General features: G+C 46.7%; 1 protein-coding gene across 1 annotated transcript in view; it reads left to right on the forward strand.

Annotated features, from left to right (window-relative positions):
- Positions 1-27,672, forward strand: part of POLR3B (RNA polymerase III subunit B) — a 1,027,565-nt gene that overhangs the window by 288,609 nt on the left and 711,284 nt on the right. Inside the window, exon 9 of the mRNA XM_086921773.1 lies at positions 18,456-18,564. Within this exon, the coding sequence (XP_086777899.1) occupies positions 18,456-18,564 (109 nt within the window). The remainder of the gene's footprint in view (positions 1-18,455; positions 18,565-27,672) is intronic.

The following is a 27,672-nucleotide window of genomic DNA, read 5'->3' on the forward strand; positions in this document are numbered from 1 at the left end:
AGAAGCAGTCCTTGCAGCCCTAATGAAAACAACAAGAACTGAAGCAACTAAGGGAGCCAAAGCAACAAGGAAGAGGACTGGAGGCAGATGGAAGCAACACGGAGGGAGTAGGGAAGACACAGTGAGCACAAAACGGAGCGGGACACTCGGGTGACAGAGAGCAACACAGAGTGCACGGGGTGCAAAATGCACAAGGGCAACAGTTCAAAAAGAATGCGCTCTCATGAAGGGCTTCACACAGAAATAAGTAGTGCTTGAAAAGCAAGCACAGGAAACCGCAATGCAAGTCAATGAAAGCAACGCATGGCGGTATGCTCCATGGGAGGGACAGGGCTTCACACAGAAATAAGTAGTGCTTGAAAAGCAAGCACAGGAAACCGCAATGCAAGTCAATGAAACCAACGCATGGCGGTATGCTCCATGGGAGGGACAAATACAAGGTTGCAGCTCAGACATGATTAGGAAACAGGCAAATTAGAGTTACAAGGAGAGCCAACGAATGGCAAGCAATAGGTAGGTTCCAAGCCGCACGGGAAATGCAAGGGGGGGGGGTTGGTTGGGTTCACAAGGCAGAGAACAACACGAGTGGTGGGGGAAAACCACGAGGGAGACGCACGGAGACAAAGTGAAAAACAACACGTACCTGATAATGCAGAGCGTCCGGGAAACTGAAAGTACGGCCGGCCTGCGGCCGGCCATGAATAATTAGGAGAGGAGAAGCCCTTTGATGTGCTGTGCGCGTGCTTGTTTGGTCACGTGATTCACGTGAACTTAAACAAAACCCCACGAACGAAACCCTTGGTTTCACGAGCGTTTTGAGGACATGAATTCTCGCTACGCTCAATGCGCTTGCGCGCATTTACAGGTCGCGAGACCTAAAAACTGTAGTAATATCCCACAACTGAGCAACTGATATGCTATTCCACTCATGCTGCCCTCTGCCCTGTGCTTTCTTTGCCAGCTCCTTGGTTCCCATTCCAGTGCTTTTGCTCCTTGCCACACCTATATTCTCTTCTTTTTATTCCTTCTCTTGGTCTGTGGGTGCAGATAGTCAAATGCCCCTGCAATGAGGTCCTCTTCCTAGTGTTGCAAGAAGCCCTCACTTAGGGTGTCATATATATAATTAATATACTCCAGCACATCAAAACAGGCATGACCGTATGCATCAGCTGATATAAGTGCCACATCATCTTCTCTACCACTTTTAATATGAGGGAGGCAGATGTGGATATAACCCTTCCTTCCCCCGACACCGTCAAGTCCGCTGTGCAAGCATTAGTCATCTCAAGATTGAAATATGGCAGTGCAACCCTTTGCGGTCAACCAAGTTACAGATTAACCCTTCTTAGGACTTCTTTGAACTATGCATCTAAGCTCATCACAGGTTCCAAAAAAAAAGCAACCACATCTCTCCGGACTTGAAATCCCTAAATTGGCTCCCTTATGAGTTCAGGATACAACTTTAAATTGCCTCTATGACCCATAAAGTCCTTCATTTCAACAACCCTCTGTACCTCACACGAAATCTTTAACTTTCTGGCGGTGCTCGATCCTCCAGGAACTCCAGCACCCCGCTGCTTAAACCAAAACATTTTTAATGTATAAGACCTTCTCTGGTATTGCCCCGAGAATCTGGAACTCCCTACCTTCAGAAACCATATTGAATACTTCAGTGTCCTTGCCGTCCTTGTCCAGTGCTGCCATTTCCCGCTCCCTCGTGCCTGCTGCTGCGTCCCTGTGGCCCGCCCCCCCTGTTCCCCATTCGATACCCCGCTTCCACCTCCGAGCTGCTCCTTCCTCCCTTCCCTCCTCGTATGGAGGTTGCACAGCGGGCAAGCCTGTCTGCGCCTGTCCGCGCCCGGACCGCCCCCAATACCAGTACCCCTGGACGCCGCGAACGCCACAACATCAGACTCCGATACGACGCCAGCACCCTCTACGCACTCAACGCCAGCCGAAACCACACCTGCTTCCAAGCCACACCGAACGGACTCACGGACCTTTCACCTGCCACACCTGCAGCTTCACCTGCAACAGAACCACTAAACCTCCAAGGACCGGACCCAAACATCTCCGTTGCATACTCCTCAACACCCGCTCCACACGCAAACACGCCGTCGAGTTCTGGGACCTGCTCGACACCTCCGCCCGAGATGTGGCCTTCCTGACCGAGACTCGGCGCCCGACATCGCCATAGCCATCCCGGACGGCTACAAGATCACCCGTAGGGATCGCGCCAACAGAACCGGAGGAGGAATAGCCATTGTCCACAAATCCACCCTCAAGGTCGCCACCCACGCAGACAACACCCTCAACTTCGCCGAACACCTGCACTTCCTGATCCACACTGACCCCACCACCACCCTCAGAGGAACACTCATTTACAGACCACCCGGAGCACAATTCAGCGACTCCATCGCCGACCTCACCAGCACCCACGCTCTCGCCTCCACAGACTACATCCTCCTGGGGACCTGAATTTCCACCTCGAGAACAAGAACAACGCCAACTCCGCCACCCTGATTGACAACCTCGCCAACCTCGGCCTCAGACAACTCGTCACCGCACCCACCCACGCCGCTGGCCACACACTGGACCCCATCTTCTCCACAGGCACCCACGGCGCCTTCGACCACACCACCAAACTCAACTGGACAAACCACCGCTGCATACATTTCACCCTCAACAAACCAACCACGCACCACCGCACCCAACAGCTGCCTCGTCGCTGCTGGAACAAAGTCACCGAAGACCAGCTGATCACCACTCTCGCCAAGAACCCACCCACCAACCCAGACGACGCAGCCCGCAACCTCAGACAGTGGATCGACGACTGCGCCAACACTCTCCCCCCACTCAAGAAACCGTCCAACAACCACGCCAGCAAGAAAGCCACCTAGTTCACCGACAAGCTGCAGAACTCCAAACGCGCCTGCCGGAAACAGGAGAAGATATGGCTCCACGAACGCACTTCGGACAACCGCGCAGCCCACAAGGAAGCCACTCGCAGACATCACCACCTCATCACAATAGCGAAGAGGTCCTCCTTCAAAGACCGCCTGGATAACAACACACACGACAGCAAAGAGCTCTTCAGCATCCTAAAAGAACTCTCCAACCCCAGCGCCAAAGCCAACAACATACCGCCCTCACAAGAACTGTGCAACTCACTAGCCAACTTCTTCCACCGCAAGATCGCTGACATCCATGACAGCTTCAACACCATAACTGCCCGACTATGCCAGACCCCACCCCCCCCTGTGAACACCACCAGCGTCAACCGCCTGACCTCCTGGTCCAACGTCAACGACGACGAGACACGCAAGGTAATGAACTCCATCCACTCAGGATCTCCGTCAGACCCATGCTCACACCACGTATTCAACTAAGCAGACGCTGCCATTGCACCCCAACTACGGAAGGTCATCAACATCTCCTTCGAAGCAGCAACATTCCCGGAAAGCTGGAAACACGCCAAAATCAACGCCCTCCTCAAGAAGCCCAAGGCGGACCTCAAGAACCTCCGGCCCATCTCCCTGCTCCCGTTCCCGGCGAAGGTCATCGAGAAAATCGTCAACACGCGACTGGCCCGCCACCTGGAAGACAACAACACCTTGGACCTGTCCCAGTCCGGGTTAAGACGAAACCACAGCACCGAGGCAGCCCTCATCGCCCCCACAGACGCCATCAGGCACCAACTAGACAACGGCGAAACATCAGCCCTCATTCTCCTGGACATGTCTACCGCCTTCAACACGGTCTGCCATCGCACTCTAAAGACACGCCTCCAAGAAGCCGGAATCCAAGAGAAGGCCTTTGACTGGACCACACCCTTCCTCTCCGGCAGAACCCAGTGCGTTCCGCCCTTCCGTTTCGAGGCCACTGACATCATCTGCGCGTCCCCCAGGGCTAATCCCTCAGCCTGACGGTGTTCGACGTCTACATGGCCCCGTCGTACAAGTGGCCCGCCAACACGACCTCAACATCATCTCCTACACCGACAACACCCAGCTCATCCTCTCCCTCACCAAGGACCCGCACACTGCCAATACCAACCTCCACGAGGGAATGACGGCCGTCGCCGACTGGATGAAGAACAGCCGTCTAAAGCTGAACTCGGACAAGACGAAGGTACTCCTCCTCGGACCCACCCCCTCAGCCTGGGATGATTTCTGGTGGCCGACCACACTGGGAACAGCACCGACACCCACCGACCATGCATGCAACCTAGGATTCATCCTCGACTCCTCCCTCTCCATGTCTTAACAGGTCAACGCCGTCTCCTCCTCCTGCTACAATACCCTCTGCATGCTCAGCAGGATCTACAAGTGGATCCCGACCGAAACAAGAAGAACGGTGACACAGGCCCTCGTCAGCAGCAGACTGGACTATGGCAACGGACTCTACGCAGGAATCCCAACCAAATACCTACGATGACTACAACGCATCTAAAACTCCTCCGCTCGACTGAACGTCCCCCGGCGCAGCCACATCACCCCCTACCTGAGAGACCTACACTGGCTTCCCGTCGACAATAGGATCACCTTCAAGCTCCTCACCCACGCACACAAAGCACTCCATAACTCTGGACCAGCCTACCTGAACAGTAGACTCAACTTCTACACCCCAACCCACCAGCACCGCTCCGCCAGCCTCGCCCTCGCCGATGTCCCCCCGCATCCAACGAACAACCTCCGGCGGCAGATCCTGCTCCTACCTCGCCGCCAAGACCTGGAACACCCTCCCTACCCACCTACGTCAGACCCAAGTCCTACTCGCCTTCAGAGGACTCCTCAATACATGGCTCTTTGAGCAGTAGCGGCACCCCCTCCCCTCAGCGCCTTGAGACCCTCACGGGTAAATAGCGCGCTTCACAAGTGTTCTGATTGATTGATTGATTGATTGATTGATTCAAAAAAGAAGTGAAAGCGTTATGATGAATACTTTTCAGAATGAGCCTTTAGCCTCCGACCCCTCTCTTGTCAATCTGGCTTTGTTAGGACTGCCTGGACCAATGGGCTTCTTTACTTCCTTTATCGTTCCTGATCATGTTGCTGTACTCAACACCCATGTTCTTATGCTTACTTATGCTTACTTATGCTATTTTGTATTTATGTACTACTGATACCCTCCATTAGTTCGGAGGGGCATGTCTGTACATGTTATGATAATTTTGCTGTTTTGCCTCATTTGTCTCCTCACATGTGCTCCACAGTCTATGTAAAGCACTCTGATACCTTCTGGGGTCATGTTTGCGCTATATAAAATTTTAAATAAATAAGCAGGCTATAGTAATAAGCAGGCTATAGTAGAAAGAGGATTATCTATAAAAGGAGTTTAGGTTAAAATGGCGATGTGAGCGGGCGTGTCAGCGCATCCATCCACACCTGGCACAAAACACTGGTGCCAGCAGCACATGAGCACGGCTTAGGGCCAGGGAGAAGCAGTGCCTACCCTTTGAAGGTTGAATATCGGCGGACCTAATTTTGAATTTAGCAAAAGCCATGCCTAGACAGAAGAGAAAGAGTATGGGCACTGCTAAGATGCAGTAGTCACCCTCAGGGACACACCTGGGCATGATAATATAATGACCCTGATGCCTAAGATCCTGAAATGAGGCCAAGCTTTTTCCTGGTCGACCTATTGGATAGCTAAAAATGCATACGGCCCTCTGATCGGTGGGGCACCGATAACCTCTAGAGTGTCCTGCTGATTCCATTCATAGGAATGCTGCTAGCAGAGCAAAGAAATTTAATTTCTTTGATAATCTCGGTGAAAGCGCATACCGTGCAGGATCCACATGGGTAGTGTCATGTCACTTGAAGTGACCTACTCGTGCATACCAGACCACCACCTTCTACCCACGGTGACCAAATATCCCTGTGGGATCTCCCCCCAGTGACAGGACATTACCCATGTGGATCGTGCTCAGTATGTGCTTTCACTGAGATTATGAAAGAAATAACATTTTCCAACACGTTCAAATGGGTGCAGAAAAACCACACCAACTGCAACACCAGCAACTGTGTATACACCCTCACATGCCCTTGTAATTTACGATACATAGATAGGACTACCAGGACGGCTCAACCGCGCATCATGGAACACGGCAGCAATATTCGTTGTCACAAGCTCAGTACCAAGATGTGCACACACTTCGAACAGAAGGGACATACACCAGACAGCTTAAGATGGACTATAATTGAGGCACATCCCCAGATGAGCAAAAATGCAAAAGAGAGCAAAATTGGATTTTTTGACTCTCAACTGATAAATAGGGTCCCATTGAGGACATCCCTTGGAGCGAACTGAACAGATAAACCTCACCTCTCCTTTGTGGATGCCTCCATGTAGCTCATCCTGAACTAGGAGATTCTTCCACATATATTGACACATATGTCTATAGTTTCGCATATATAAATATGGAATAATCCTATTACACAATTGCTGCATTGCCCTTTTCGCCTTCTCAACCTTAAGACACTGTTGTACTGTAGTGTAGTTCCTATATTCCCAATAGGCTCTGCGCATTGGAATAACGTAAACGATAGTTTAGACGTAGGACTGAAGGCGACTAGGTCTCTATTGAATATGTTAGACTTAATTCTGAAAGCCAGCTAGCTCAGAGGTCACTAGAAACTTTCTCGAATAAACAAGAAGGGATTTGTTTCTGACAACCATATAACATGACAACTTTGTTCCCCAAGAATAAGCAATAGATTTTCAGAGTCGCAGAAACAATAGATGGCTATTTCACTCAGTCAATCGTGCATGCTTAGTTTCACCAGAAATGCAGAGAAATAGAGAGACGGTGTTTTCAATAAAAAGGTTATTTATTGAGCAGTCTTCTTTCTCATGCAAGAGAAGTGAATTGCTACAATCGTAATACTTGCTACGAAGTAAAGTGCGTACAGTAAAAAGAGTATTATGAAATAATACTGTAAAAGCATTTATATGGCTTCTAAGCAATAAGATACATAAAATAGATAAAATACATACAATGATAAATAATGACTAAAAGTACTCAACTGGTGCATCTAAAATACGCCTACCTAAGTCTAGTACAAGGGAAGAAGTAAGTGAGGTGTAGCTTGAGTTAAATAGTTTCTGCCAAGAATCTATCCAAGAATTCTCTAAGGGTCTAATCAGCTCCGTACCTTGGTTATAGAATGAAGGAGGTCTTGTATCTCTCTCTCAGGACTCGATCTTCCAGTAACCCGCAAGGGTAGCAGGGAAACACTGGAGCTGGATTTCTCGGCAGGAGAAAAGACAGTCTCTCTCTCAGAGCATCAGCGGGAGGGTCGGCTTCCTTCGGCACTCGCATACAGCAGGGCATCGGGCAAGTAGTTAGTTGATCTGCTCCAAAACCACTGTGTGTTTGCTAGGGCAGATGTGGGCATATTTATACCTGGAAGGTGCCGAGTTTGACGTAAGGGTGGACATAATAACGTCACTAAGAACTCTAAGTTCTTTACACGCTCCAGGAGTTCTGGGACAAATCAATACTGAAGCAGGGGGAATTCCCGTACTGCTGAAAGCTGGTTGTCTTCAAGAACTCGATGTACTCTAGGAGCTTAGTGGAAGTAGCCATGCCGTATTTGGACTGCATTGGCTGTGCCTAAATATGGTTATGATTCTTATGCCTATATAAGGATATGATAAGTTATACCTATATAGGGCATGAATCGGGATAATTACACTAGAGCCCTAGATACGTTACAACAGTACCAGGTTCTCTTACCCCAGGAAACTGTGTGACAATGGCGGCAGAGCGGCTCTAATATTATTGGACCTCTCTGCCGCGTTCGATACGGTACCCCACCAGCTTCTTCTATCACGCTTGTCAGCCATTGGTGTTACCGGTTTGGCTCTTGAGTGGCTGACCTCCTTTCTTTCCTTTCGGTCTCAGCAGGTCTGGCTATCTCCTTTATCGTCATCTGCCAAGCCTCTCTCAACTGGGGTGCCTCAGGGTTTAACTTTGAGTCCGTTGTTATTTAATATATACCTGACCCCCCTGATTATTTTAGCCGAACAACTGGGTGCTAAAATAATAGCCTATGCAGACGACACACAGCTGCTGTTTACTTGGCCTGATGAGGACTTAGACACTGCCTTGGTTCAGACCTGTCTTTCTTCTGTTTTCAATTGGTTGGCTTCCGCCCAGTTGAAATGTAACGAAGACCAGACTGAATTTTTTCTCTATTGGCAGTTTCCAACACACTTCAGAGATTCGCTATGGCCTGCTGGTTTTCCACCCCCCAGTTCTGTTAACATCCCAGCTAAAAATCTGGGGGTGTGGTTTGGGGAGGACTTAAAATTTGAGGCCCACATTAAGAAACTGACGTGTGACTGTTTCGGGACTCTTAAGGCTCTTCGAAAATGTTTTCCTCTACTTCCCAGAACAGCAAGAGAAACGGTAGCTAGAGCACTTATTCTATCACGATGCCAATGCCCTATTGTGCGGCTCTTCGGCTTATCTGATTAATCGTCTCCAGATAATTCAAAATGCGACTGCCAGGCTCCTGTTTAACATCTCCAGGCGAACCAATGTCCGGCACCATCTGTGCAGCCTGCACTGGCTTCCAGTTGCGCAACTAATGATCTTTAAGTTACTCATCTTCGCCCACAGAGCCGTTTATAATCAAGGCCCTCTTTATCTGAGTAAACGTTTCTCTTTATACCGTCCTAATCGGCCTTTGCGCTCCGCCACCCAATCCCAGCTGGTGCAGTTTAGGAGGTCAGTCCATTGGTGTTAAAGCTGCCATTGCCTGGAACTCTCTTCCTCTGGCCCTCCGCTCTAACCCAAATTACCTGCTTTTCAAAAAACACTTAAGACTCATCTGTTTACATCAGCATTCTAATCTCTGCTCTTTTTCTATACCCTCTGGCCTTGAGTACCTCATTCCGCGCCAGGATACTCTAGTAGTAATTGTGCGTGCTTTAAAACCCCATATAACATAACATAACATACTTTGGCCATATTACAACCATAGTGAGATGGCCCTTGACAGTATACATCCATCTGGTATTTACATGCAACATCCCTGTCTCTGTGATATCCAGGATACCCGACATCAAACTTGCGGTATGCAATATTCCATTTCACTGTACCATCCCCTGCTGCTTGATTTGTCATTATCCCCTTTATAGCACATCACTTATACACTACATGTCCACCGTGGCCTGATCTACATTGTTATTACAAACCTTCTATGAACAACGCACTACCTGTCCGACGTGACCATTAGGGTGGCCTGGTTTGCATTACAAAGCGGCTGCCACATGATCACTGATGCATTTGTGGTATACCCGTGTTTCTGCCTGTTTAGTCTTGTTTTTATTAAACTCTAGCAAATGCCCTTACATCCCCCACCATACCCACTCAAATATGGCATCCACACTGTGCTCAGATTTCTAGCACATTTGTGAACCTATTGTGGCCCACACGCTTGTTTTAGCCTTGAATGCAACCATGTCATTGCCATCACATACTCAGCCCCCTGCCGGCTGCTATTTGCCTTTTTGTCAGTAACTAAGTCTCTAGCGGTTAAGCACCGTTCCAATATGGTGCCCATTTTTGTCATGCCTGCCACTAATTTCTTCCTTTTCACTGCGCCTATCACAGAGGATTTTTTACTAACAGCTTGACTAATATTCTATTGCATGCTGTCTTTTTAGAGGATTTTTAATGATGTATATCATTATGTTTTCTAGGTTGGTATTACTACAAAGTACCTCACTGTTAGGTTGTTTGAGTGTTTGGTTTACACTGAGTAGATAGTTATTTTATTCTTGGTCCTGAAGAATTGCCATTTGATTGCTTTGACAACCTAGGCAAGAAACACGTTGACCTTTATGCTGTGGCCACCGCTGAACATCACATCAGTGGTGTGCCATTCCACATTTTACCTGTAACCAGTGGACTCGCTTATTAAAATAGATTTGGAGTACCACTGACTCCTATTTTATAGTCCCCCCTCACACCCTTTACACTCATCTACACCACGAGGCCCCATACTCGCACTGCACTAAACGGCTTTGGCAATAAAAGATCTCCGACAAAGAGCCCCTCATAGAGTGCCCTGACCAGGAGCATGCCCTATGATGAAGCATGACACTCAGCCGGGCGTGTGAGAGTCCTAGGTTCTAAAGTGGGAGACACCCTCTCCCCATTTTTGACATTTATGTGCACAGACCAGTCATCTGCCTCTCTCTTTAATATCTCCAAGGAACTTCCTAGTTTTGTTCAAATACCTAAAATTAAATGACTCCAGCATCCTGTAGTTTCTATTAAAAGAATACCGGATCACGGCAGACATTTGTTTTTTCATTACAGTCGTCCCAGATTTTTTTTACAATTTTCTTTGACATTGAAGTATTTTTATTACTAGAGTTTTATTATTTTTATATTCAATTGTGACTGACCTTCGACACAATCGAGCACCATGCACTGATTCACAATGGGAACTTGCCTGGGGTTTGCACCCTCTGAGTAGATCTCTCAGATACGTAATCACAACAACGGCATCACGTTTCATCAATATCCAGACAGCACCTCAAACTGTCCTTTTCCAGTGACATTCAGTGACTCTAAACCTCCATTATGCCAACCCAGACATTGATGTCAAGCATCTACGAACTCGACAAAGACTGGATTCTTCTTGTTTGCCAACACTTCCAAGCAATAGCAGATTGGGTGGGGTTGAACCGATTTATTAAAGATATTTGTATAGTACAGACCTAGCCAGACATATAACCAGAACATACACATTATAGCCTATGAATACGTGAAAATAGTCCACGAGCAAAGGGAAATAGCATTACAACGTTATACATAAGAGATTTATGAATGTGAGAAAATAGCAGTTGAATTAATTGTTTCTTGGTCTTTTTGATTTTCTGGATCTCCAGGAGGCGGCGATATTTATCTCTAGTCTATCTCACACATTTTCAGGTAGATGGGGCTGTGTGGTGCAGGCCAGTTTAAAGTCATTTCTGACTTCTAGAGCGAGCCGGCGAAGTTCTCCCAAGCCAGAGGTGGTGTCACACCCCTGCTGATAATCAGTGCAAAATCCCAGCCTCGTTGGAGGCCGCAGGTTTAAAGAACACATCACAAACAAAATCAAAACAGCATTGTGAAGGCTTCTCTCATAAACAAAGTTAAAGCCCTTCTTTGTGAAAACCACTTAAAAACAACAGTGCAACATATTATCCACTTCAAATACATGCAGCAGATGTATTACACTCCTGTTAGACTGTTGGCTGCAGGGTGACACGAACTGTTTGAGATGTGGGGCACTAAAAGTATACTTCCATCATGTGGCCTGGCTGTGCGCCCGGTTCAGCAGTTCTGGATACAGGTAGAAACAGACCGGTCAGCCATGGTACTGGAACACGTAGACCCCCCCCCCTGATTGGTTTACTTGGCTTAGTTAAATAGCTGCGACCTACGAATCATACATTTATAGCCGTGGCACTACTATTGGCAAAAAGTAGCGTGGCCATGCACTGGAGTAAAAGATCGGTGCCTAAGCCCAAACAATGGTTACTGGATAGGTCTTACTGCAAGGAACAATTAGACGTATTTGTTGAGGAACTACCACTGCTGTCGCGCCCAAGGGACATTTTGGGCCCTATTACAACTTAATGTCAACACCAAACGTGATGTAAAGTGTAGTGTGAAACAGGAGGTGAAGTTTAGTGGTGACTGGGCGGATAGGATTGCACTGGCATTATTATTACTGTACCACCAGTGTGACCTGTTTCTATTACATGCAGTAAGTGATTACATATTGTTTTGTATCTGTTTATGTGCTGAAAACTTTAATAAAAAAACAAAAATAGTGCAACAGTGCAAGTCCGTACTTGTCTTCCACCTGGGTGTAGGCACCTCGGTTCAGTGGCCTTCCAGACACAATTCTGGCACACCTAAAAGGGATCATGTATGCTGTGGCACGCTCCATCATGGGCTTGAAGAAGACTGATTACATTATCCCTACTCAGGTAACTACATTAGCTTTCCCGCCAGGCCCTTATCATTGCAAGACCAGCTAAACTACATAACGAGCAGTCAGAAACAACATCCCTTCCTACCTGGCCAAGGAACTGTTCGTCCCAGGAAACCACCAAGAGCTAGCATATTGCAAGAGACCATGACATTGGGGAAACATCTCAAAACGTACATTCTCCATCTGATGGATAACTAACCACAGATCCCTCACCTTTACAATATCCCCAGGCGCTAGACTGGATCCGGAGGATTTTTTAGGGTAGCTCCTGCGCACCCCGCTACTCCCTGTAAGTGACAGCTGGAGCTGCATATAAGCACCACCCAATCGTGCTTATGTCAGTTTCTTTGTTTAAGTGCATACATGCATGGATCCTGAGCAAACTCTCACCTTTTATTATCAGTTGACGAGTGCTTTCTAAAAAAAAACAAATCTCTCCAGTGTGCAAGGGAACATGTCACCTCCTAAAACCATGGAGTTAAAACCTTGTAGGGACTGTCGCAAGGAGATGTCTGAGAAAGATCCTCACATGGTTTGTCTCTGGTGTTTAGGTGTGGGCCATGACTCTGTGCAGTGCAGGACTGATGTTTGGGATGCAGAATCAGCCTTTTTTCTCCACTGGGGAAAAGCAGAACATCCAAGCTGTAGGTCCTGCAGAAACTCCAACATGGCTGCGTCCTGTCTTTCCTTTCTGTCCCATTCTCTCTTCCACCTATACCGAGCAGCTTTCAGAGGAGCATTTGTTCTTTTTGATGCAGTAAGTTCTTGCTATTGCGGTGAAAGGGGCCTCTTAGATCAGAACTGGGTGTTACTCCTGTAATTTTCTAGCGCTGAAAAAGGGTCAATGCTTTTGTCCTATTTTAGATCTTTGACCTCTCAATTTTTCCCTGCGCAAGGGCAAATTCAACCTGCCCACGTTGACCCAAGTTCTATCTGCCATTGATCCCGGAGACCGGATGGTAGAGTTGGACCCACAGGCGCTACTTGCAGTTCAATGGGGGCCACAAGCATTGTTAGTTTCCGAGGTGGGCTTTTGACTCACCTGTGCCTTTCAGGTGTTAACAAAGGTGATGGTGGTGATCGTGGCATACCTTTGGAAGTTGGGTATACCAGTTTTCCCCTGCCTCGACGACTGGATGTTGGAGGCAGACTTGCCACTGCAGTCGTAGACCACCTCCAGATGACGGTGAACCTTCTTACATCTCTGAAATTCACAATTGATGTGCGGAAGTAACGCCGGAGTCCTTTGCTGAGACTCCTTTTCATCGTAGCCATCAGGATACAGTGTGTTTTCTGGCTTTTCCACTGGACAAAAGGAGTCCGGGACATTCTGGCAAGATCCCAATGTTTCATCGTTGGTCCTCGGTCATAGTAAGGGCGACTCTGATACTTCTTGGCTTATGGGCTGCCTGCATACTGCTTGTATTCCATGCCAGATGGCATATGTGGGCTCTGCAGTGGGTCTAACGCCTCAGTGGGTCTAGCACCAAGAGAACCTGTCAGATTCCATCCATGTGTTGAAGGAGATTGCAAAAGATCTGCAGTGGTAGCTGCTTAACTGCAATTGGACTTTCAGAAGACCCCTCTCCCTACCCCACCCTGAGCTAATAGTGGTAACAGATGTGTCACCTCCGGGAATGGAAAGGTAATCTATAAAAGGTGGCGATCAGAGAACTCTGACCTGTACCGGAGACCAATGTCCATATCAACCTGTTGGTGTTGTGGGATGTCTTCTTGAAGTTGAAAATCTTCCTTCCATCCATCAAGGAACGGCTGATTCCCATCTTCAGAGATAATACCACCAACATGTGGTAGTGCAACAAACATAGTGTTGTGTGGTCCAGTGCCCTGTGCATGCAAGCCCTGCACATCTGGAACTGGCTGAATTGTCATAGCATTTCCCTTATTATACAACATCTGGCAGGATCTTTAAACATCAAGGCGGACGAAGTCAGCCAGCCATGTGTAGCGGCCGCCAATGGTAGTTACACCGGAAGGTGGCACAGGGTGTCTTCCAGCAATGGGGAGAACCCTGGGATGATCTTTGTTGCAGTTGAGAATGTGCAGTGTCAACACTCTTGTGCATTGGAGTTTACAACACACTCTCTTGCTGCTTCAGGGCGATCTTCTGTCACAGAAGAAGCTCAGTCTATATCTCCATGCAGGAAAAGGGAGCGGCAGCAGTTGACTGCGTTTTAATCTTCCTTCTTTAGTAGTCAATGCCATTCTTGTAGCCATGCATCCTTACTCAAAGTCTGTTTACGCTGGATGCTAGGGCAAATTTGTGGCTTTGCCTGACACCCGTGAGGCAGACTAATTGCAGGCCAAACTGTCAGATTTCTTGTTTGTTTTGTAATCTGACCAGCAAGGACTTGCAGTGATCACAGTTGAAAGCGGTCTGTTGGCTCCTTCGGCATTTTGCCTGTACTGTACCACCCGTTCATGTTCAAAACACCTGTTATTCAATTTCTCAAAGAATTGATCCTCATGCTGCCTCCTCTACCCTTTGTGATGCCACACTGGGATCTAGAAATTGGTCCTTACTTTTCTTGTGTGCACTTCTTTTGAACCTTTGCACAGCTGCTCTCTACGTCTCCTGATGCTCAAGACGGTATTTCTAATTGCAATAACTTTATCTTGTCATCTGAGGGAGCTTCTGGCTCTGTCAGCCCAGCTGCCCTGCATCACCTTCTTTACTGACAAACTGGTGCAGAGGACTCGAGCGGCCTTTCTACTGAAGGTTGTTTCTGCCTTGCATGTTGGGCAGCCCATCAAATTTCCAACAGATTTTACTCTGCCTCACCCCTCAAAAGAGGAGGTGAAAGTTCATTTGATCCTCAAAAGGGTGCCGAGTTTTCATATTGATGTTACTAGAGACCATTAGGTGGACGGTCATCTCTTTGTGGGGTTCTCTGGGGCAAAGAAAGGTATGGCGCACCAGAAGAGGACTTTATTTTGGTGGATAGTCCTCTGCATCATTGTGCTGGTCGGGAAGCAGCCTCCAGAAGAATTAAAGGCCCATACCACCAGGGCCAAGACTGCTACCACTGTGCTGTCATGTGGAGTGCATGTCCTGGATATTTGTCAGATGTTCACAAATCATTATTGCCTTGACAGCCAAGTGTGCTGGGAAGGGCCTTTCGATCCTGCAGGACTTTTTAGTTTGAGTCATTCCACAGACTTATTACCAGAATGAGACTCTAATTTGGCATCTTGTCCAAAGAAATTACATTTTCAGTTAGAAGTATCCGTCAGACTAGCAAGTAACTTACCTTCATTAACGTTCTTTCTGGTGGATACTACATCTAACTGCAGATTCCTCACCATCCACCCACCTCCACGTTTTGAGGAATTCCTTTTTTTCCACATCTGAAAGGTCCCAGATTGGAGCTCTGCACACAGGCACAATAATTTGTTTTGAGCTCCTTGAGGGCGCAGACAGTGTCAAGAAAGAAACTGACGTCAGTGTGCTCGGTTGATACTAACTCGAGGCTCCAGCTGTCACTGTTGCAATGAAGGCTGAGGCAGAGCCTCACAATGCCACCTACCAAAGCGCAGGTACTATGCTGAAAATGTTTTTAGATCAAGCTTGGTGCTTAGGGATATTTGAAAGGTGAGGAATCTGTTGTTGGATAGAGTATTCACCAGAAAGAGCATTGTCGAAGGTAATTAACCTGTCCATCTTTCCCCCAGGTGCTGAAACAACATTGCCACTGACATCAGAAATGCAAAAACACACATGCATTACCGCAAGAAGCTGAAGATGCATTTCTTCAAGCAACATTACAATGACATCTACTAGCTACGTGGGCTGCGTACGTAAATGCGCAAAATGCTTTCCCAACAGTTAACGTATGGGGAGTAGTGCATTGTGATACTTTTTATACATTGTAAATTACACTGTATTAATAAACTAGCAGCCCGTCCCGACCTTGTCCGGGAGCAATCAGGCTTCCCCGACCCCCGCCTGCCCCGTCATTGCCCAGCAGCCCGGGCCCCCGCCCGCTCCGTCCCCCGCCTGTCCCGACCCCCGCCTGCCCCGACATTGTCCCCCGGATGTCACAAAGGCCCAGTGTTGAGGCGCTCTGCATAAATCTCCATGGCAGATGCTGTAAGTCCCCGTCCCCCGCCTGCCCCAACCCCCGCCTGCCCCGACATTGTCCCCCGGAGCCTTTCCATAGCCGATGTAAATTGTACCCTTCTGTTTTGTTGTAACTCCCCGTCCCCCGCCTGCCCCGACCCCCGCCTGCCCGACAATGTCCCCCGGAGCCTTACCTCAGCCGATCTAAATTCTATCCTTCTGTTTTGGTGTAAATCCCCGTCCCCCGCCTGCTCCGACCCCCGCCTGCCCGACATTGTCCCCCGGAGCCTTACCTCAGCCGCTGCTCCTCAGTTCACCGCTCCTCCTTCTGTTTTGGTGTAAGTCCCCGTCCCCCGCCTGCCCCGACCCCCGCCTGCCCGACATTGTCCCCCGGAGCCTTACCTGAACTGCCGCTTCTCAGTTCACTGCTCCTCGCCGCTAGTCACCGCTCCTCCTGCCGGTCCGCTGCTCCTCTCCTCCTCCCCCGCGCCATATCCGCCGCTCATCACCGTTCCTCCCCCGCGCCATGTCCGCCACTCCTCCTAGCGCTCCTGGACACCGCACCTCCCCGCGCTCCAGACATCAGCACGCAGGGCGCGGCCAGTGCTACTTCGAGAGGACTACTTTTTTTATAATGTGAATTTTTTAAATATAATGTATTTTTTAACTTTATATCGCCTATGTCCATCTGCACACCCTGAGAATTACAACGATGTATCGGGTGTGTGGATTGGCGCTGTGGTTCCCGAGTTTACCCGCCTCAAAGCCTCAAAGTTCTTCCTTTATAATAGTAGTATAGATATATTGTGCTATATTAATAGAATAGCATAAAGGTGTGTTGGAAAGCGAGGTGAATTGGTGTTCTGTGCCCTGACTATTGTTTCTTACCTTCACGTCTGTCTTCAAAGTTAACTCAATCTTGGCCTCTGTGGTTTCATAAATAGAGGAATTAGAACACAAAAAGTGCTGGTGAGTAGGAATTGTGACCGCAGTACTAAGAAAAGTAGATTAATCGCCAATAATTGGATTAAATGTTGTTAGAATATTACATGTTACATGAAAAAGGTCACCGTGTAAAGACTGAATAGGGAAAAAAGATTGTCCGAAAAAGAAGAGTGATTGAAGCATCTCCTCGTCTTAGTGAGGTGCTTTAGTTGTGATCAAGAGCCTACCCTAACAAACCAATGTAGAAAACGTACAAGCTAGGCAAAGGTAAAAAGTGGAATTCGTTCCACTGAGAGGCCGTTCTTTAGTCTTGATCTACAGCTGATGTCTTCGTGGAAATGGAGATGTGCACGCAGGCACAACCTATTGCTTTTATGTTACATCAGCTGCAGTCTTCTGAAACTTTTTATTAGCATTGAAGGGACCCGTATGCTTTTTGATCACTGCATAAAACAAATTTGTTTTTACATCTTTGACCAAGCCCTCAGGTCATAACACATGTACTGAATGTCCTACATAGACATCTTAGTTTGTGGTGTTGATTGCCCGTAAATGAATTCCTTCAGTTTGGTCGACCATTGCTTAGGAGTAGGCCTGGGCGAAGCACTACGCTACGCACGCGGAGTTTGCGAAGTTTGCGCAACTTCCCACTACGCGAGCTGCACGTAGCACAGTGCGAACACGCGTAGTGCAGCGCTCATTCTTTGCTTGTTCGCGGTCCTGAACGTCATGTTCGCGACCGCGAGCAAGCAAAATGACATCTTGGCGAGATTCTCAACACCGGGAGGTAAGGTTTCTCATTGTGAGTGGTTGCGCATGCTCGCGACCGCTCTCAATGAGAAACTACCAGTTCGCGTTGAGAAAGCTGCAGCTCGAGTAATAATCTACTCGAGCAGCAGAAAACTACAGCTCGCACTGTGCAAGATGCCGTTTTCAATGATTGCACAGTGCCGGATGCTTGTCCGCACTGTGCAATCATTGAAAACACATCTTGCACAGTGCGAACATGCTACAACGCAGCTCGCGTAGTGCTACGTGAAGTTCGCGTAGTGCGAAGTGCACTTTGCGTAGCGCTACTTCGCGAACTACACCCACCCTTACTTAGGAGGTAGACCACTGGCTTATGTTCTACAGGTATGATATCTCATCTGAAATGACAAAGCACTTGTCTATTGCTACTGCTTATAGCTGCACTTTAAACACATTTTCAAAATGTTTTAGTGGCTATAGGAAAATTCTGTCTAGTGGTTTTCATAATGTAATGAGGGACCCACAACTCTCATTTGTTAAGAACCCACATAGATGATCGCTTTATTGATTTGTAAATGTGGTATTGCGTATTTTGCAAGTCTATGGTATAAAGCCCGAGTATAAGTACAATTGAGGATGACTTTTTTGTTTAAAATGCTTTTCTTCCTCAGTTCTACCCACGAGAAAAAGAGCAGGACTAATATTGCTGTGAAACAAGGAAGATTTTATCTGAGGCATAATACCTTATCAGAAGATATACCAATTGCAATCATATTCAAGGTACTCTTTTTATTGTTAATCTATAGTAATTGTTGTTTAGCAAACTAATTAATTGAATGGCCCATATCTCTTGAGAATTATAGATTGTCTGATTCAGTTACTCAGCTCTATACTTTCCCATTTAACATGTGTTTTTGTGATCAAAATTATGTTAATTATGTACTGGGTATTGAGAAATTGTTCCATGAAACAACAAAACAATCGTTAAAGGTCTCTGCAGGCTCATGGAAAATGTTTCACACCATGACGGATGGGTTACCCATAGAAGGAATGCTTGTGAAAAAAATACTAAAGATATATGCATTTATCAATAATTGTGTCTTCACTTTAAGAGGAACGATATATTTATTTACATATGTAATGCAACTTCAGCCTCCTTTTGGGTTTAGGAGGCGCAAACTTCTCAGTAAACACATCACTGAGCCGGTGGCATGTGAGCACACCGGCTCATTCTTTTTGAAAGGATGTAAGATAATGTAGTTCCTTATTCACAAGGCTTTTTCATTGAGAAGGTGTGACTTAGGCCTGAAAAGTGACGTGTATTAGCACCTTTGTCAGAAATAAGTTCGACGCCTAACTCACAAGTAAAACACTTTGTGAATCAGGCCGTAGCCCTTTGCAGTCATCATTTCACCTACGTTTTCAATGCCTCAACAAGAAAGTGGCCCATATTTAATCACCCTGCCTGATTTCTCTGCTCTTTCTGAATTCCTCTTACCTGCATATCTGCTCGTGTCACACTAGAACATGTTAGGGTCCACTTTTTGTTTGCTCTGCCTTCTGACTCCAGGTATCTAGCACAGTAGTGTCTTTAATTAGCCCTATCATCCTACACTAATGGGCATACATCCACCCCCTGTTGAGCTGAATCACAGTATGTTGATATCACAAGAGAAATGTTTTATGTCTGCTTGGATATTGAGATAGGTTGCCTTGAATCTCTGTACACTTACTCTGCTGAGCAGCTGACCTTTTTTAAAAAATTTTTATCCCCCTATTTCTTGCTTTATACAGAATCCCCTAGGGGCCCCAGTCCATACTCAAGCCACTGTCGCCTTACATATGTATTTTAAAATATTCCAGAGTAGGTCCTGAGTAGGATTATAGACCGCCCATCGACTCAATGCGGGACTGCCTGCAGTATTACAACTGCGACAATCAGACTGCCGCGACCAACAGGGATGCAGGATCCTGTGGCGTTCATGCAGCTGTCCCAGGCAGAAATATGCTGACAGTGTTGCAGCGGCACAACCAAGCATATTCTGGGTCTCCTCACCACCACCCTTTTCATGGCAATGACCCTGCCAAGAAAAGGGTGGTGGTGAGGCAACTATGACCCCCTGCCACCTGAGGGCCAAGAGGATGCTTGCCTCTGGATTTGCACCCCCAGTTCCTGAATGCCACACAGTGCAGGAAGGTGCAGTCGGCGCTCTAAGAGCAGCAGGATGCATGTTAGGACCTTCTAGGAGCCTAACAGACTGCCTCTGTCAGACTGCTCGCTAAACCAGGATTGAAGTCCTTATCTGGTAGTCGATCGCACCATTGGTTTGGCGGTCCTACAGCAGAAGGCGTGTTGAACCGTCTGCTGTAGGATCGGCAGACTCTTACTCGGCCCGTTTGTCTTCAATATTTTGCTGTAAAAATATAAATTATTAGGTATTTATAACTGTAACCAGTCACTAGTATTATTTACCTTAATTGCATGATATGGATGTGAATGTTTGGGCTCTTAGATATTTTAAGTTTTAGATATGTTGGCAATTACATATATTTTGGGTTAGATGTTTTGGTCTAGATATTATATCTTCAAAACTTTTGACTTTAGATGTTTCGGTCTAAATAACTGAAAGCAGGTTGCTATATATAATACTGTCAAACGAACCATTGTGTTAAACCTCTGCAAAATAGTTTGAGACCTTTAACGCAGTGTCAAAATTCTAGAAAACACAATGTTTCATCATGATGATTTATTGTTCTTCACTTTCACCAGTGGATGCCCATATAACAGCTTGCGAGACTGATTGTGTCTGGTGCCTTGGAAATCATGTGGAAAAATCTTCTAAATTAGGTCCAATACCATTAACTTTCTACTTTATATGTGAATTTTCCAACAGATTGAATGAAATATGAGAGCTAGGTTTAGCTGATATTTGTTCATAGTTTGTCTTAGCTCGGGATAAGACTTCTCTTGTAGAGGTCTTCCAAGAAGAATCACGACAATGAGGGATGGATCACCTTCTATAGATCAGGGTAGTACTTTCCAGAAGACGTTTGAGATGAGTTCCTACCTGGTTTCCATTAACGAAAGGAACATTCCTCGTTTCCTGACTCAAGATTACTTAGTGGTTGTGAGCCCAGAAGTTTGAATGTAGCCTGCAGTTCCCTTCTCCCAGTATCGACTCATTTGGTGCAAGACAGCTGAAATAGACCATTTTGATTTGAGTCCACCATGCATCATTTGTATGTTCCATTGTGTTATAATTATCATACATTTTTTCTTTTAGGTATCCCCTTTATTGAATTGTGTGTTGGCCAGTTGTATATTAATGGCAAATATGAAATGCACTTTTATTCATTACAATATAATTATCAAGTCTACTTCAATATAAATGTATGTTATTGTGTAGGAATGGAATTGAATGTTTTTAAGTGATGAACAAGGTTTCACAGAAGCAGATACTTTTTTTCGCAGTTGTTTGTTTGTAAACAGTTTGGTTTCACGAATGTAAGTGGCTTAAGAATAGCCCCGCGGTGTGGGTGAGGCCCGAGCTCCAGGTGGCTGCCTCCAGCACTGTCAGGGGTGGCAGGCACCTTGTTTGAGAGTTCCTCTCTGGGTCCGGAATGCAAGGGGACCCCTCCATGTGCTTTGCAGGGCCCCCTCCTCAAGGTTTGGTACACCGCTGAAATGGTGCCAATGCCTTTTCTGCGAATTGTTTATTGGGAAAGCTTCAACCATGACCAGATAAAATATATAAACTAAGGACATAGTGTTGCAAAATAGAGAGGAACTTTGTACCAGAGACTTGAGACAGGTAATACAGAACTGTATCTCCTTCACAGGTTACTGGGAGTCACATTTAGCCTTTCCTCTGCGGGCATATTGACCTGCCTGCTGACGACGTAGACGAAAATAGCAGACCCTGTTTTGCTGAACATTGGTACTATTGTTCAGGAGAGTTATCCAGTTGTGAACCATCTTTGAAACTCTAATCAAGCATCTTTTCTTGATGCTATGGTTAGTTTTGATAACTAAAGAGAGAAGGTAATTTTGGAGTTAATATAGAGAAAGCTTTATAATATCACCAGTATAGTACATTATTATTTGCTATCCACTCTTTTAGTAAACGTTCTTGACATTATTTTGTTGATTTATGTAATAGTTACTATTCATGTTGAATGCACTAGGATAGAATTTTGCTTTTAAATGTATAAATCTTTAAAATATCCCGGGTTCCAGGTGCTTTTCCATGACACATTTTGTTTGATTTTGTTTGCATATTACATAGTGGCCAACATGGCCAAACAAAATAGTACAGCACTGTAACACCCTGTTACCCACCCTCCACAATGCTGATATATAATTTGCAGGACGACAGCCCCCACCATCGCGAACAATAATCTCATGAGGTATATTCAGGGAATACACCTGTGTGTTAGTGTATGCTTGGGGACCGGGGGATTCATGATCGTTCGTTAAACTGTCGAACCTGTGTGTCAAGAAGGGAATCTACTGACTGTGTTGGTACCAAAACAATACCCCTGTAGTGTGTCCATCTCTGTCAAAACTTTGTGTTTTTCTGTGGACACCCCCTTGCTTGGGACACCACTACTTCCATCCCCATGCAATGGTCCATTCCCAACTTCAAGGCTCCTATTGTGGGCGGGGACACAACTCGCCACTACCTTGCAATATCCGTTTAGCCAGGGTTAGGCCCAGAAAGAGTAAGTGCCTCTTATATCTGTTGCCTCCAATGCTATCTGTACTGTGAAGTAATATTGTCTTTATGTGGCAGGAGATCTCCCATGACAGCACCCTCTCCAAACATGTCATGACCCCAGTCCAGAAGCTCGTCAAGATCGTACACTCCCAGACTGCATATAAAAGGTGCCGTCAGCCAATTCACACCTTCGACACCGCGGCGAGGCAATGACTCCCATGCGCCATAAGCGACATCTTGTGCAGTAGACTCTATGAAGGAATTTCAATTAAATAAGGTGCAACCTGACCGATAGCGCCGCTTCAATTGGGGCCATCAGAGCCTCGGTCCTATTGTCATTGTCCATTGTGGGTATGTTTTCCTGCCAAGTCTATCTCAAGGCCGGGAGTGTGGAGGTACTTACTATGTGTCTCTAGTGTCTGATATACTTGCCATATTTTATGATTGCCCAGGACCCCCATCAATAATCTGCCCTCTAGTGGTTTGAATTCTGGCAGTTCCAGCAAGCCCTTTAAATAGGGAGTTATGGCGTGAAGTATTTGAAAATATCTATACAGTTGTTGACGGTGCAGTTGAAAATCATTCTGCAGTTCCTCAAAGGATTTAAGAGTTCAGTCGTGTGTGATATCCCCTAGAATTGAGATGCCGATGGCATCCCAATGCCGGAATCCAGAGAGGGACGCCACCTGAGTCATAAAGATCCCTCCTATAAAAGAATCATCTGAGTTAATCGGGCCAACCATCCAATCGGCTCCAATGTTTGTTTCCACAGTCGAACACCGTTTGGGTTGCCTGTGGGATGTTACTGCCTATCTTGCCGCCATATAAGGGAGAGCTGTGACGCCGCGGCCAGGACGACTGGCGCTGGAATCTGGGGATCATGGTTCGATCCCCGGCTCCTGCGGCAGATTAGCCCAGCACCGTGTGACTCTGGGTAATAGCTTGCTTAATCTTCCCGACGGCCCCCAGTGCCTGGAGACCCTTAAAGGTGATTGTTTGCGCTTTACAAATGTGGATTATTATTTTTATAAGAACTGCATAAGTGGGGCATCGCCCAGCGTTCTGTCGCATACGCCGAGTCGGCCCATGGTGTGCAACACCATTCATTTAGAAGGTGAAGGTGAGATGCTGCATAGTAGGAGTAAATGTCTGGGAAAGCAATACCCTCATTAAAAGTGGACTGAACACATTCCTTGTGCTTTTGAATATGCCTTTTAAAAATTATAAAAGGTTGGGCTGCACTGACTATTCCTGTGATACCTCAAAGTATTGATCATTACCTGGCACTCTTCTTAAGGAGCACTTTGTGGGTTGCTGGGTGGTTGCAGTCCAGTTGTCTTTCTATCTCGGGTTGGCACATTGACAAAGCCCTTAATGTCAGGGGGGTCTAGCCTATTACCACACCATGTTCTGGAAAAGTTCAGAAAACATAACGGCTGTCTTAAACTTGCTCACCAGCCAGGACTGTGCCTGTAAAATCCAGCCTTATTTATGTAGCAAGCCTGCTCTGTTGTTCAGCTGCCACAGTACATCACAAATGTGGTCTGCCTGGTATTTTCAATAGAAAGCCAGTGTACATGATCCATTTTCAAGTTCAATATCCCCTACTTGCATTCCAGATTTCTATGGGATTCAACAAATATGTAATGTTTGTTGACCTACATCTTTATTTTCCAGTTCCAGAAGGTAAATGCTGTTTTTGCGTTGTTCTAGAAGTCTTAGCATGCCTTTCTAATTCTATGGGTTAGCAGCCTTGTACCGATGCCACTAGTGCTTTTACTGTGAGCTAGCAGGGTGGGAGCAGCTTTCACTTCTGGTGGGGGCCAGTTTTGTTGCTTGGGATGGGCCTGTGGCATTTCTTTCCTTGGCGCTTTAAAAATAAACGATATAAGGCACATTATTTTAGGTTGAACTTCCTAATTTATTTTGCCTCGGGTGGTTCCTAACTGCTTTAGGGTCGCCACGAACAGTGCTGGCATTCAGGGCGTTGGGGTGGTGAGGGTTCTCTGATTGCTTGGCTCAAAGTCCAGACTTATATGATAAATACTCTTCAAATATGATCTTTGCAACGCTTTTCAATTTACTATATTAAATGAAATCATTTCATTGAGTGGCAATTGTTAGACGACGATGCTATCAGGGAACTAAGAGGAATGGTAGCTGTCTTTTGCCTCCTATATGGGGCCTAGATTGTTGCGCTACATGCAATGACATTATAGTATTTTGCTTTTGAGCAGCACACACCCTAAATAACAGGTACTCTAATGTGATGATGAGGGAAAAGGAGGCGCTGTGGAAAAAAAGTAACTGCGTAGAATCACATCATGTAGTCAATTGGAAGCCGGGATTGATGGAAGGTTTCCAGATTTCACCTTGTGTAATTTAGCCACAAAATAGTTCTCATTCTCTCCCCAGTTCTAGATCAAGGCTTATTGCTTTGTGTTTAATTTGTTTGAGGCACTGTGCACTGTGTGAAATGCATCCAGGCTGTGCATGTTTCATATGGATTGATGGTATTAGTGTTTGGCAAGCGTGATATCTTCATGCTGAAGATATAATGAAAACCAGAGCGCCCAGCCTTGGTCAGGGCACTGAGACCATTTGCTCCACGTAGGTAAAAGTCTTTATCATTGTTATCATTTTTAGTTAATTCATCCGCTCACTAGTCACCAGCCAACTATTCATTTATTATTATGGAGGCATGCAGCCCGATCACCAATGTCCATCCATCCAATCAGTGATTGAACAAGGTTCTATAACGAAACGTCTTGCAAAACATTTTTGAGGAAAGCCCCCCCTCCCCCACAAACCCACCTTTGATTGGTCAGTTTTGCTCACTACGTTAAGTGTAGGGGCTGGTTTGACACAATTTGCCAGGCTGCTGCTTTTAGTCTCAGTCGGGACCTGTGGGTTAGCCTCTCATACGCCATTCAGTGCTGTAAAACAGATGTACGTGTCATTGACTCAGTAACTCTTAATCTAGTTACAGTTGTGATCCGTTGGAAGGGCTGGGCTTGAAATTCTTCCCTCTAAGTAAGGCATAGTGGGGTAAAAAGGGGATTACTAATAATCTCCACCCTGGGGCAGTGTGGGGGAAAGGGTTATACAATACCCCCATTCCCTTGGGTAAGGTATGTGAGCACAAAATCCCTCCCCATAGTTTGGGGGAGGGTAGAGGAGACCCCAAATAACCCTCCCCTGGGCAGACTTGGCTTTTATTTTTATTAGTCTCTCCTGGTGATCGTGAACGGTAGGAATGTTTTTTTTCTTCATTACTCAGTAGTATTATCGCATGTTGACCTATTGCTATCCCTCCCAATGTTTGCCAACATTAGGAAAAAAGTCCAAATTATGGCTGCTTCATGACATGGGTGTGCATATGTCCTCAAAGGAGGGCATCTGTAGTGTCATGGCACGTTACTTACCTTTGGTTGGTGTGTTCGTCACTCTTACTACTTTTGTCTTCATTGGTCATATATCACTGGACTGCTCTAATTTTGGGAGGATTTGGGTTTCACTTGTTTAGATCACACAGACCACATACTCCTTTGGCCACTTTGACACTGCTTTAGCTCACACTGTCGGTACAAACTGCACCGCTCTGTGACAGTTTTCTTTGCTTTAGACCATGCTGTCAATCAATTTTACACCACTCTACCCTACACTACTCCACTCTGACACTCTACGCTACTTCATGCTCTTCCACAACACTCTACGCCTCGCCACAACATTCTCCGCTCCGCCACTCCTCTCCACAACACTCCATGCTACTCCACGCCCCTCCACAACACTCTACGCCACTCTACCCCCCTCCACAGGACTCTATTCCCCTCTATGCTGCTCCACGACACACTACTCCACGACACTCTACTCCACGACACTACTCCACGACACTCTATGCTACGACATACCGCTCTACCCTGCAGCGCTCTACCCTGCAGCGCTCTACTCTGCAACACTCTACCCTGCAACACTACCCTGCAACACTCTACCCTGCAACACTCCACCCTGCAACACTCCACTCTGCGCCTCTCCATGACACCAAACTCCACTCAACTCTAGGACACACTGTTGAACTCCAGTCTGTTACGCTTGACTTTGTTATACTCTACTCCTCTCTATGCCACTTCACTCCACTCCAGTCTATGCCACTCTTCTACACTCTACGCTGCTCCACTTAAGTCCACTTCAGTCTACTCCGCTGTACGCTACTTTGACACTCTACTCAGTTCTACTCACTCAACTCTGTCAGTCCACTCTCACACACTACTCCACTCGGCACCACTGAACTTTACAACACTCTATTCCAGTGTACGCAATTCTACTCCACTCAACACTACTATACGCCACTGCTATATACCACTCTACTCCGTGACACTTCACTCCTTTCTCCGACAGTCCACTCCAACACTTCACTCCTACACTTCACTCCTCTGCGGCACTCTATTTCACTCTTCACCACTCCCCTCCACGCCACTCTGACACTCTACTCCACTCCGCTCTGCAATACTTTACTCCCCTCTAGGCTTCTGCACTCCACGACACTCCATGCTATGCCACTCTGTTCCATTCCATTCCACTCCACGACACTGAACTCTACACCGCACTCAGTGAAATTTTAGTCTACTCTACACCACTCAGTAACACTCCACTCTGACACTTTGCTCCAGTCGACTATAAAGCACACCACTCTGTTACTCAGCTATATGCTGCACCACGCTACGCCACATCACGCTACGCCACAACATGCTATGCCACTTTACACCACGCCACGCTACTCCACTCTACGCTATTCCACTCCATTCCACTCTGCGCTGCACCACTCAACACCACTCTGCGCTGTACCGCTCAACGCCACTCTGCGCTACGTCGCTCTACGCTATTCAACTCTATGCCATTCTATGCTACACCGTTCTATGCCACTCTGAGCTGCACCGTTCTACGCCACTCTGCGCTGCACCGTTCTACGCCACTCTGCGCTGCGCTCTACGTCACTCTGCGCTGCACCGCTCTACGTCACTCTGCGCTACACCACTCTACGCTATTCCACAGTACATCACTCTACGCCATTCCACAATACACCACTCTAATCCACATTATGCCACTCCACAACACTTCACCCTACTCCACTCCACCCCACTCTTTGGCACTCCATGGCACAGTCATTCTA

Source organism: Lissotriton vulgaris, chromosome 1_1 (genome assembly GCF_964263255.1).
Source record: "Lissotriton vulgaris chromosome 1_1, aLisVul1.2, whole genome shotgun sequence".
Lineage (NCBI taxonomy): Eukaryota > Metazoa > Chordata > Amphibia > Caudata > Salamandridae > Lissotriton > Lissotriton vulgaris.